Source organism: Cavia porcellus, unplaced genomic scaffold, assembly GCF_034190915.1.
Source record: "Cavia porcellus strain 051 isolate PalLab524CR breed Dunkin Hartley unplaced genomic scaffold, mCavPor4.1 scaffold_14, whole genome shotgun sequence".
Taxonomy (NCBI): domain Eukaryota; kingdom Metazoa; phylum Chordata; class Mammalia; order Rodentia; family Caviidae; genus Cavia; species Cavia porcellus.
The window spans coordinates 47,775,139-47,787,984 of record NW_026947497.1 but is presented as its reverse complement, the minus strand read 5'-3'; the positions used below and the strand labels follow the sequence as shown (position 1 = coordinate 47,787,984).

The window sequence follows — 12,846 nt, the reverse complement described above, 5'->3', positions numbered from 1 at the left end:
AAGGAAATTATTGTTATTGTCATTGGTAAAGAAAATAATCCTGTAAAGTCACCTACTTTCCACAGCCAACTGCTGACGGGCTCAGTATTTCTTCCTCGTGGCAACCACGCTGTAGACATTGTACTACCAGTCACCTGCATACCATAGCACACACAGAGAGAGCCTTGCAAAGCGAAGACTCTCACTTAGCAGCTTGGCTTGGTTTCATAAGAAGACTGACAGTAGTGTGTTTTACATAGGATGAGAAAAGAACCAGAACAATGTGACCCTGGGATTTCTTCTCTTTCTCAGGGTACTGATGAACAATGTCCTCACCCATCTGCCCGATAAACCTTTCTGTCAGCACATGCCAAGACTCCAGTGGCTGTAAGTTACTGTATATAAACACCTTTTAAGAAGTCAGATAAATGTTCTGGTTTTGCCTAATTCATTTCGGATAGCAGGGCTTTTTATGTAACAGGTTGTTAGTTTTATGTCACATTGTGTTTTAGCACTGGGGGTCGAACACAGGGCCTTCACACTGAGCCACAGCCCCAGACATTTTGGTTTGTTTGTTTTATTTTGAGGAAAGGGCTCACTAATTTGCCAAGTGACCCAGGCTGGACTCTAGCTTGCAGTCCCCCTGCCTGAACCTCCCAGGATTATAGATTATAGGGTTATAGCATAGGGATTATAGATGTGTGCCCAGTGCTTGGCTTCATAGCAGATTTCTTCAAGTTAATGTATTTTATTTCCATATGAAACTAAATTCTCCAAACTCTCACCAAAATAAAATATCTCAAAAACACTTTGGAGTGAGGAAGAAGGAAAAAAGAAAAGAGGTGCCACCAGATCTAGAAGACATTTCTCCTTTGCCCTTGCCAATTAAATTGGTAGAGAAGGACTAAGACATTTCAGTTCCATTCCTAGATTCTGAACAATGAAAATGAGATAATTAGTACTTTCTCTGAAGAGCATCTATACAGTCCCTGGAAGTTTTTTTAAAAGCTTTTCTTGTCATACAAATTACCATTCTACAATTCAGAATCCATCTAACTAGTAAAATTTACCTTTAGAATATAGGCAAAAACTAAAGGAGAAATAATCAAAATGACCATTAAAAGTTCAATCATTAAGCCACATATCACTGTCACATGAAAACTCACTCTGCCTCTTGTTTTATCAGAAATCTTCAGGGGTTTGTGATTTGCTTTCTACATTCACAGCAGACTAGAACTGCCCAATGAAGAAGAGGAGAAAGAGTCGGCAACACTGATGTAGGCAGGAAGCAGCACTATTGATGATAAAGCAGAAGTCAGAAGCGCCACGGAAAGCAAAGCTAATGACAACATAGGTTAATGTGGGATTCAGCAGGGAAAACACAAACATCTCAATAACCACTACTAATCCAGAAACATCATGGTCTGACAGCTTTGTACTGTATCAAACATTAATAAAAGCTAAAACCATAAGTAAAATGGCAAATTAACTCAGTATCTTTCATTGTAACTGAATTTTGGTTCAAAGGATTATATTAAGAGCTACTGCTTGTTAAGTAATGCCAGGTTACTCACTGAGCACAACTAACCAATATTTACATAAATAGCATACATTAGCAATTAAAATGTATATATTGAGTCCAAGAGCAATAGCTAGGGGTATTATGAAATACTTAATAAAACTTTTACCTTTTTTTCCCCTATTACTGGGTATTGCACCCAAAACCTTCCCACTGAGCTTTATCTCAGCCCTTTATTCATTTCCTATTTTGAGACACAGGCTCATTTAGTTGCTGAATTTCTCAGGTGAGGTTCAAATTTGTGCTTCTGCCTCTCAGGGTGTTGGAATTAGGAGCATGTACATCAAATAAGACTTCCTTTTACTGGTCAAAAATAGCAAAATATATAATATATATCACATAAAATGATTAATATTTATTACTAGATGGATTTTAAAAATATAATGTCATTGGGCTGGGGATTTAGCTCAGCAGCATAAGCACATACCTGGCAAACATGAGGCTGTGAGTTCGATCCCCAGTACAAAAAAAAAAAAGATGTCACTATCTGTAAGTTTTTACTATCAAAATTAAGTGACTTCACATATTCTTGATAATATTCCACTTTTAATGCTAGTAGTAGCATTTTGCTTTATACATATTCTTATCTTTAAAGCAATTGCAGTATCACTGCCTAACACTTTAACTTTTATTTAGTAAACACCAAGCTAGAAAATCTCACAGATTTGTCAACCAAAAAAGGTTTTTAACTATGATTTCAAGGAAAATACACATAAATAACAAGTACAAATTATAATAATTGAGATTACAAGATACATGATAGAAAATAGATTAAAATCTTCAATATGGTTCTTTAAAAGCAATAAAAATTTGAAACACAACAAAAGTTGGAACATTCAAAAAGCAAAAATTTGAGTAATAAATATGCAGGTGAACATAGGACAGTAGCCAAAGATGAATTAAAAGTCATAGAACTGTAAAACCTCATAGCGAGGAATCAAGAGATAACATTTAAAACCAACAAAAACCATGTATCAATACATAAATGATAGGCAGTAGGCAGATATTTAGATAGATAAATAAAAAATTTATTTGTTTTTAACTTTTACTTCTACTGATACATGTTTAAAGTGTATAATGATTACATCCATCATGAGGAATTGGTACACATACATGATACCTTTTCTGGTGCTGAGAAACTAACCCACAGGCTTATCCGTGCTAAGCAACCATTCTACTAGTATATGTGCTACTGGTATATGTAAGTTGGTGGCAAGGTAAATTAGTGAGCCTTGTGGCAAATAGCATGAATTTTTGTCAAAAAACTAAAAGCAAAGTTCCCTATGTTCCAGGAATTCTGTTTCGGAACACATATCCAAGGGCAATAAAAGCTGGATGTCAGGAAGATATCTTCATTCTCATATTCACTGCCACACTACTCACAACAGCCAAGAAATGGAACCTAAGTGTCCCTCACCTAACGAGCTGGTAAAGGAAACATGGCATACATTTACAGTGTGATTCTCCTCAGCCATACACAAGGAAATCTTGCCATTTGCAACAACATGGATGAACCCAGAGGATGCTGGACTGTGTGAAATAAACTGGATACAGAAACACATGTTCTAAATGACCTGAGTTACTTCCAGAATCCAAAACACTCACACTCATGAATACAAGGAGTGGATTGAGAGTTGTCAGGAGCTGGGGTAAGGGATTGGCTTTGAGATAGAGAAATGCTCATAAAAGGATTCAAGAGCTGGGGTTAGGCAGAAAGAATAAATTCAGCATATTTGCTGGACACTGTGGTGCTTCTAGTTGATAACCACATCCTGCATACTTGAAAATTGCTAAGAGAATAGATTTTATATGTTCCCACCCCGAAACATAAGTAAGTGGAGTAATGGAGATGCTACCTGGATTTATCCATTCTACCACATGAGCAATGTTGTATACTTTAAATGACTTCATATAGCAAAGTCTTAAAATATACCTTGAGAATGCAAATAAAAAACACAAGCATCATATCTATCTACATAGGTGAAATCCTGGCCAACTTGCTTTGAACACAAATGAAGACACTCACGTTAGTCAGCTTTCTGTCATGGTAACAAAACACCTGATAGAACTGTCTTATAGAGAGAAAGGGTGCCTTGGCTCACCTTGTCAGAGGATTCAGCCAAGGTCAGTTGGCCCCACTGCAATGCTGAGGCAGCTCAGCATTACAGGAGGACGTGAGGAACAAAACCACCAAATCATTGACGTCACCAGCCAGGGAGCAATGCAGAGGGCAAAGAAGGGATCTGGGTCCTACCATATGCTCCAGTCACAGCCCCAGTGACCTGAGGACCTCCACTAAGCCTCATCTCCTCAAGTCTGTTGTCCTTAGCCTGTGGGCTCTGGAGTGGCATGTCATATCCAAACCACAGCAATGCTTCCCTGCTATCACTGCAATTTCCAATGAGAGATATTATGTTATGGTCATACTTGCACCAAGTGGACTTATATAGCAAAAACAAAAAGACATAAAAGGAAAAGCAGGCACACATAATAAGCATGGAGATAGTAATCCACCAACCACCTCTCCATCCACGAAGGTCAAATATACCCACACAAAGATATGGAGAAATAAACATAATTAATAAATTAAGTCACACTGGAGAAATCCAACCACAGTTCCTCCTTTTAATACCAGAAAATTTTGATTTAGAAGAGTTGGATGCCTGGCTAAATGACTATATTCTCAGACTTCCCTAATTTCCACAAATCTATATTTGAGTGGAATTTCTGGAAACTTTCCTTAAATATAAAGTAGCTAATCTCTTCTTCTTCCTTATCCAGAAAAAAAAAAAAAAAGAGTATGACGGCTAAAGCTTTAACAAAGGCCACCAAATAGGACTTGAGAATAGGGACTATAAAAGATCTCGAGTTTCTAACAACTTTGCAAAACTACCATACCAGCCCTGGACTGCTTAATACTAATTTTTTCTTTAAAAACAAAAAGACTATGTTTTTGTGCTACTCTGGTCAGCTTTCTTCTGTTTTATGTACTCACAACTAATCCTAATAGATATATTCTTGAAATCAAAGCACACAAACCAAACTTGATAATGTATTTTGGGGTGTAAACACACAAAAACCAAACTCAAGAACAGGAGGGTAGAACAGGATAAGGCCACCTCTCCTCTGACACCAGAAAAGACCAGCTGCCTGGACAGGTAATTTTGGAGACAGGCAGGAAAGTGACAGGCTTTCCTCCTGCATTATCTGAATGTCTCCCAGAAAGCAGAAACCACCATGTCTAAATCAGAAGAAGGGAGAGAAGCAGAGAGAGGGGAGTGAAGGTTTGCATGTTTCAAAATGACATTAGGAGAAGGATAAGAAGCTGAGCGGAACAGCCTGGACTCAATATTAGAAAGTCAAAAAAATTCACACCTCAAAGTTAAAGCAAAATTAAAGTAAGCAAACAATTCAATCAAAAGACTCTGATATGTGCCTCCTACTGACTTTTGCTAATTAGCAGTTTAGTTACTAGTAGATGTTTTTTCCAGCCTTACTAGGAAATAAAGGAGCTGAACAGGAGCGTGTTCTCTGAAGCCTGAGAGAGCATCACCACCTGGTGGTAGGTTTGTGGTAACTGTTACCAATAGCACAGATAAGAGAAGTGACAGTCCCTGTCATGGACGATGCCCTCTACAAGAGACCTAAGCCTTTGCCAAAGAACTAGTGCAGGAAGTAGCAGTACAAGCTCTTAGCTCCCATTTCATAAAATCACAAAAACAATTCTTCAGAAGGATAATCTGGAATCAAGATTCCTTATTCTGCTTCACTATCCCATAGAATACAGAAATGTTGTTGACAAATTATCAAGATATCATCCATCGCCTTTGTCAAATACTTATAGTAATCAGAAATTAATTCTCTAGACACTATAGTTTGCTAGGGAGGCCAGGCTTCAATTTGAAATAGGTTGTGTCTTTCAACTGGAGAATCTAATATTATACTCTGATGAAACACAGGAACTGCTGCATTTTACATCCTGATTCACTCTGCCTCATTGTGTCCTCTCTCTCTCTCTCTCTCTCTCTCTCTCTCTCTCTCTCTCTCTCTCTTTCTCTCTCTGTCCCTCTCTCTCTGCCTCATTATAAAGACACCCTGTTCTCCAGTTAACCTGATTTTTAGATATTTAGATCCCCTTATCCTGGCCTTCCAGACATTCTGCATCTGTTTTTCTTGGTCAGTGTCTGTTTTTAATGTAGTGCCCAAAATAAAACGGACTCTGCCATCGGAATCCATTTCTATCAGGGCTACCCTTGCTTACCTTACTGGGTTCTGTAGATGCAACTGTGCCCTTCAATGCTGGAGTCACCATGTTTCCCGAACAGTGTTCTGCTGCCTGGCTGCTGGCACACTTGGTGGGGACCCACTGAGTGGACTGAAGAGACAGCATTTACATTTGACAGTGCAGTGTGTATCACTAGATCTCAAGGAACACTTTTCCTCTGCTTTCCTGCTTAAGAGAAGGGCTGAGGATGCAGCCCAGAGCAGGAGCCTGCACCTAGAGTATGCACTCCAGTGCTGCAAAAAGTAAAATTAAGTACACAAGTGATTCTTTGGATAAGTTTCAGCTGCAGTCACACAGCGGGGCCTCAAAGGGGTCTCAGTGCAGCTCCAGGGCTTAGGACACCTGCTGCCCTGAACTTTGCAACCATGTAAAAGATAGCAAAGCTGTTCCTGGAGTAAAAGATTATGGAGAATTTCTTTTTGGGAAGTGTTGAGCCTAGGAAGCCAGCAGCTAAGCAGTGTCTTAGTTACTGTAGCAGCTCCTGCAGTGGTGCTAGAACTGCACAGCCTCTAACAAAACGAGGTCCAACACTCAGGGAAAAGCCTGGATAATTCTGAACAAGTGGGTGACATGCCTCTCTGTTAAATGCTATTAAGTTAGGTATTACCACACCTGAGGTCCTTAACTTGACTTCTCATGCTCTTCTTTCTCAGAATAATATGCACGTCCCAATGAACATGGAGTACAGACTGGCTCAAAACATTTTTATTGCTAACAAGAAAACAAATAATAACAGCAATATATATATATACAAATGTATGATCTATGACATACATACATACATATCTATGATATATGATGCATGTACAAATATATGTGTATATGATATATAATTTAAGGTGTTAATTATGAGTGGCTACAAGTTAGTCTCTATGAAGGCAATGTAATGTGAAGAATATATTTTAAGAGAAGGAAAATAATTCTTAATGTATTTCTGTGGTTACAATATAGCTTGGTCATGTTCTGTTTATGTTCCAGGGACTTTGAAGGCAACCGTATCCATAATCTAAGAAATTTGACTTTTATTTCCTGCAGTAATTTGACGGTTTTGTAAGTATTTTTTTTTTTTTTTTTGCTTTTGAAGTAATATTATAGCTCCTTACAAACCCTAATAGACCCTTTGTATGGGCAGAAGGCAGCCTGACACATGCATGGAGCAGAAAGGTGTGACTTCCCTCATACCTCATCATAAGAGTCTCCACTCTCTGCTAACATTCCGGGAACAAAAGTCAAGTTAAAAAGAGACAGAGGTAGTAGATTTATTTAATCAAACTTTTATGTGACAAGGAAGGCCTCAGAAATAAAGATCCAAAGACCCAGGGAAAATTCTTCATGTTTCTGTTTGGGGTCAATGAAAAGTGGACAGTCATGTAGAAATGTGACTGGACACAGGGTCTGACCCAGGGGTAAGGGACTGAGGGCAGACACCCGCAGAAGTGTGTGACTGCCTTCCTCTGGCCGGAGGGCAGAATCCCTGAACGAGGCTCGCAGGACCTTCTAGTGGACAGGGCAGGTAGCTTTCTCTGCAGCTCGCTCCTGCACTGAAGGAGAGGCTGGAGAAATATGTCAAGGTCTTGTGACTGGATTTGAGGAGAGGGCTTGGTTCCTGTGGGCCATGCTGAGGAAGAAAAGAGAGCAAGGGAATAAGAAAGAGGGATTGAAACAGAAACATCTTGCTTCTGCGGCTCCTCCACACCCTTCACTCACAGTCCTGAGCACACAGAGCACCCCGCTTTGGGTGTCATCTCCTGAACCCTCACATGCGCATAGCGAGTATGTCAAAGTTTCGCTTGGACTTCACATTTGCTGAGATCGAAGGACACGAAGGTCAAAGCGAGAGAAACCTTAGCTTGGAACGCACAGCTCATCACAGTGACACCGCGTCCTCTGAGACCTGCTTTGCTCAAACTTCAGTGACATCAGACCACTTTAAGGGAAGCAAGTCTCACAGAAGCCATGCTTGGACCCTGCGTTTGAGAAGCACTAAACCCACATCTTTGTCTGAAAGAATGTTTATCGTTTACAAATCATTGCTGCAAAACTTTTGTCCTTGATAATTGTAGCAAATCAGTTACAACCAAAATTTTAAAAAATAGTGCAAAATGCCCGCCCACACCCCCAAGGACATTGTTAGGGCCACCAGATTGAAACACTGACTGCCAAGGATAACTTCCTCCTCTCCTGGGCTTGTTTGAGTTTTGCCTCTACTGTCCGCAGAAGTAAAGGACAGTGGGGCTTCCTTTGATGTAAAATCCAGCTCTCCCTCCAGTTTATTTTCCCAGAATGCTTGGCAGACCATTGGCTGAAACTCATAAGTAGTGACTGATCAGTCACAATCAATAGGGCATGTTGTGATCAGCATTTCTCAAATGAAGAGAGCTGCATTGGATGAGTAATATCAGAGTACAATGCGGACAATAAATGTACTGTTTTCATAAGTCTTGGGTTGTGTGTATTTTACATTGCAATATAAAATACATTTTTACTGGGGATACAACAGGAAAAGTTTGAAAACTATCACCCTGGAGTACATAGGACTGTGTGCACAGATGCCGGAAGAGCTGCCGCTGAGGGATGCTGTATTCTCTGTAGTTATTCCTGTGTCCTGATGGGTGCCTGGCCCCTGGAAATCTGGATTCTTCCACTGAGTGAACCCAGCCGCCTCCACACACAGGGCACCTTGCAGAAGTCACACAAAGCTCAAAGAAAACCGAATGGTACCCGCACGACAGAGGCTCAGCAGACATCTGAAGACCTTAGACTCTCTTTTCTCCTCTGCCTGTAATTACTTTGAAGGGAGCATCTGCGTGAAGAAATCACTTCTGGGTTCCTGTTGGCAGGTGTTTGTGCCTTTTCTTTCCAGCTGTACTGAGAGACCAAGGTAATGGTTTGAATTCTGAGGAGTTAGATAGTTAAGGATGGTTCAAGGCAGACTTGAAGGCTCCTCACGTGATGCCGAAGAAACTGGAAATCCTTGAGAACTTCCCAGAATTCATCCTCACTGGCTGATACAGTAACAAGGAATCATTGTGGATGCAAGCTGTCAGGGCTGGAGGCGTAGAGAGGGTGTGCTGAGCATGCCTGAGGCCCTGGGCGATCAACACACACACACACACACACACACACACACACACACACACACTCACACTCACACACACCAAGAGCTACAATCTGATAGTAGAGAATCTGTGAGCTGGTCAGGCCTCCATCAGGCAGCACATAATGCCACAGAACACCCATGGGTGATGGTGCTGTGCAGGGCGGGTTGAGCAGATGAGCCTAAAACAGTGCCTCACACAAAACTCCAGGCCAGCTTCCCAAGAGCTAAGGTTTTCCCTCTTTTCATTGCCAAGCTCTTCCCTACTTTCTGTGAAAATTTTGAATTGTTTCATTAATATCCCTACTAAAAAGACTTGGGAAATTTAAGATTAAAATTGCTTTGGCTAACCAATCGTACTGCTTCCCAATATTTTGATCTGGAAATGCTCTTTGTAGTTAATATTTTTCTCTTCTTACTCTGCTAATCTCTTATTAAATGCATACAATAGTTAATTCAAGATGCTAAAATATATTTTTCTCTTTATTTTCAGGGTACTGAGAAAAAACAAAATCAACCAATTGAATGAAAATACTTTTTCACATCTCCAGAAACTAGATGAATTGTGAGTCTGACTAAACATATACTGTTAAAAATTTCTATTGTATTATTTCATATTTGTTGTTCACATATGTGTTTATATTTTTTCTTTTTCTGTTATATTTTTAGCACATGCTTGCCCTGTGCAATATTTACACTTACCATGTGGAGCTGGTACATGTATGGAACGCAGCTTCATTCTTTTTTCATCTCTTTTCCCTCCATTTCTTTTATTTAGTTTAAGTTTATCAGTACAATTTAAGTATACATGATGATAGGAGTCATCATAGGAAATTTGTGCATGATCTCTCTTGGTTTCTCTTCTGCTTTCCCATTCCCCCCTCCCTTCAACCTTTCCTCCCCTCTTTATTCATTTCCAATTTTTCCTTCTTTTCCCATTTTTCTTCTTGCTTCCTTCCTTCCCCCCTTGCTTCCCTAGTTCCCTTCTTCTTGTGAACGGTTTTTCCCTATTTCACAATAGCCATTGTACATTTTGGTTTATTTACACTTTCAGTTTCTTACAGCAGAGAGGTAATGCAATATTCACACATGTATGTCCAATTTATTTCACTTACAATTATGGTGTCAATGTCAATCCATTTACCTAGTAATGTTTCAAATTTATTCTTTTTTCTAGTTAAGAAATGCATAATTATAGTTTATTTTTAAAGGAAAAAATCCGACATCTGTATCAATTCATCAGTTGATGGGCATTTGGGCTGTTTCCAAGATTTAGTTATTATAAACTGTGCTGCTATAAACATGGGTCTGCATGCATTTCTGTGATGTGAGGCTTTTAATTCAAAAATGGGCATCTGAGATGAATACACACTTCTCTGATGAAGAATTACCCACAGCAAATGAGTATTAAAAAAATGATCAATGCCACTGGGCAAATTAAAACAATACTGAGATTCCATTTCACTCCAGAAAAAATGGCTATCATCCAGATAATAATCACTAACAAAACGTGGTAGGACTGTGGGAAAAAGGAACTCTTCACCACTGCTGCTGTGTTTGTAGACTGGTATAACCACTGTGGGATCGGTGTGGAGATTCTTCAAAAAGCTGGAACCAAAGTCCCATTTGACCCAGGTAGTTGCTTTCTTGGTATTTTCCCACATGAATTAAAAGCATCAGCCATATATTCCTTGACCTTCTTCCTATTTGAGAAACATCTATCCCCTTGCTTCCTACTATCTACCTTTTATTTTGCTCTTTACTTATATTTTGAATCTCTCATAGAAGAGAAACCATAAATTATTTAAGCTTGCATGTCTGATTTATGTCACTTAACATTATGTCCTCAGGGTGCATCATTTTCCTAGGATGAGTTGTGTTCTTCTTTGTAGCAGAGTAGTGCTCCATTGTGCACAATTTTTAGAAAATAAGAATATCTTCTTTCAAGGCATTATTTGCATGACACGGGTTATGATGAAATTCAGTTTGCAAAAATAAACATAAAATAAAAATAAAAATAAAAATTTGAGAAAAGGATAATGGAAAGAAATAGCTGTAGGGAAAAAATAAAACCAAGATAAAACGAATAAAAAAATTCATCCTACACTATTATGTTCCAAAAGAGCAGCAAGTTTCCTAGAGGATTAGGACTCAGGTTCATAAAATTAAAAGACATCACTCAGATCCATGAGGAAATTAAACACTCGTGAGGATAATAACCCTACCTATAATAATGGAACAGAGATAAGTTTAAAAAATCATTTTATAATTTCCATTTTGAATACCAAATGTATAATTACAAAGGGCATTAAAATAATCTTATGCTGAACCAAACTCTTTTGTATGAGCACATGAATAAAATAGCTGTGGAGCCATGAATGAAGTGCATACCCTTAAGGTCATCATTCAACCTTTTAGTATCCATTTTCGGGAAAGTAAATGGAGAAGAGAAAATCTATATGTTTTGACAATTGTCTGGGCAGAGCTTCAATTTATTAAAACTTTCCCATGAGGCACAAAGAATGTAACTAGAGTATTATGAGCATAACGCCTGGACACCTCACCTAAGTCCTGAGACAAGTGGAGGGAATACATATGTCATGAGCAAAAAATTTTAGGTAGCAAAATTGCATTTTGTTCCAAAACATCAATAAGTAAGCCATTACCAACCTTTTCTTCCCCTATAATCACTCACAGAATAGTAAGAAAGTCTTATTAAGTAATTAGAAGCAAGACCCTGTTGTAAATGCTGGTACATGGGAGTTCAACTAAATTATAAGCACATGGAAATTTCTCTCGGTAACAGAGATTTGTGTAGGTGATAGAAAAGTATCATCCAAAGGCTCAGAGACTTGAGCAGGCCCAGTGTCCTTCCTCAGTGCGTGCGTTCCTGAGTTCCATCCCCAGCATCAAGGGAAACAACAGCAGCAATCATAAGAGAGTACTTGTGCCAGGTGTGCTGGCACCTATCTGTCATGCCAGCACTCCAGGCACCACAGGAAGGAGGACTCCAAGTCTGGGCCCGCTTGAGCAATTAATCAGCAACTTGCCTCAAAATAATATAAAACTTTTTCAGGGCTGGGTATGTAGCTTCCTCTGAAGGCTCCAGAATTCAATCCCCAGTATCATAGAAAAAGGAACATACACCAAAAGTACTGTCCAGCTGTTAAAATACAAGTTAGCCAAGGAATCATATTTTCCTTGTTTGATTCAGCTGACGTCACCTCTGGAATCTGGAACACAGTTCCTCCAAATCCTCACCTTTGCAGCGGCGGCAGGAACCCGCAGTGAACACGAAATACAAATTGCTTAGTGTTGCATACCCAGTGCTAGTCCACCCTCAGAGGTAAAGAGAAGAACAATAGAGGCCAAGGAGGCTGAACCAAGATGGTAAAGGTTCTACCCAGTGCCTGCCTCACCTGAGTTAAATCCTTGCCTGAAGATAATTCAGATTCACAAGGGCAGAAATATTTCCCACAGCAGCCAGATTCCAATGGGGGGGTCTGCATCTAAACTCCTTTTTTTGAGGGGGCCGTGCCCCTCCAGACTCGGACACACCAAGGATACTCACAGGGCAGTGATCAAATGGGGGTAGGCATCTGGATTCACTCATCATGCAGGGATGAGTACACAGAAAATCCTTGCAAGATGCTTGCTCTTCTTTGTGGATAGGGGAAATTATTAGGCTTTCTCTTTTATCTCTTGATCGCCTTAGGGAGGTCAAGATTACTAAATTATTTTCCTGTGTAGAAGGATCCAAGGCTATTCTCATGAGCTCAGCCTCTGTCAAAGCTGCTGCACTCAGAAATCTTCTTACAACTAAACTGCCAGCTCTGACGGTATGAGGCAGACCCTCCCCACACGACAGATGGCACAGAGTATCCTGCCCGGGAGCAGAGCAGATCC

At 39.7% G+C, this 12,846-nt stretch overlaps 1 protein-coding gene across 3 annotated transcripts in view; it reads left to right on the top strand.

The window, feature by feature from the left end:
• Nucleotides 1-12,846, top strand: part of Rxfp1 (relaxin family peptide receptor 1) — a 98,091-nt gene that overhangs the window by 70,945 nt on the left and 14,300 nt on the right. For all 3 annotated transcript variants that reach the window (XM_013160409.2, XM_023560245.2, NM_001316773.1), the window contains 3 exon segments: nt 292-366; nt 6,822-6,893; nt 9,434-9,505. In XM_013160409.2, the coding sequence (XP_013015863.2) occupies nt 292-366; nt 6,822-6,893; nt 9,434-9,505 (219 nt within the window).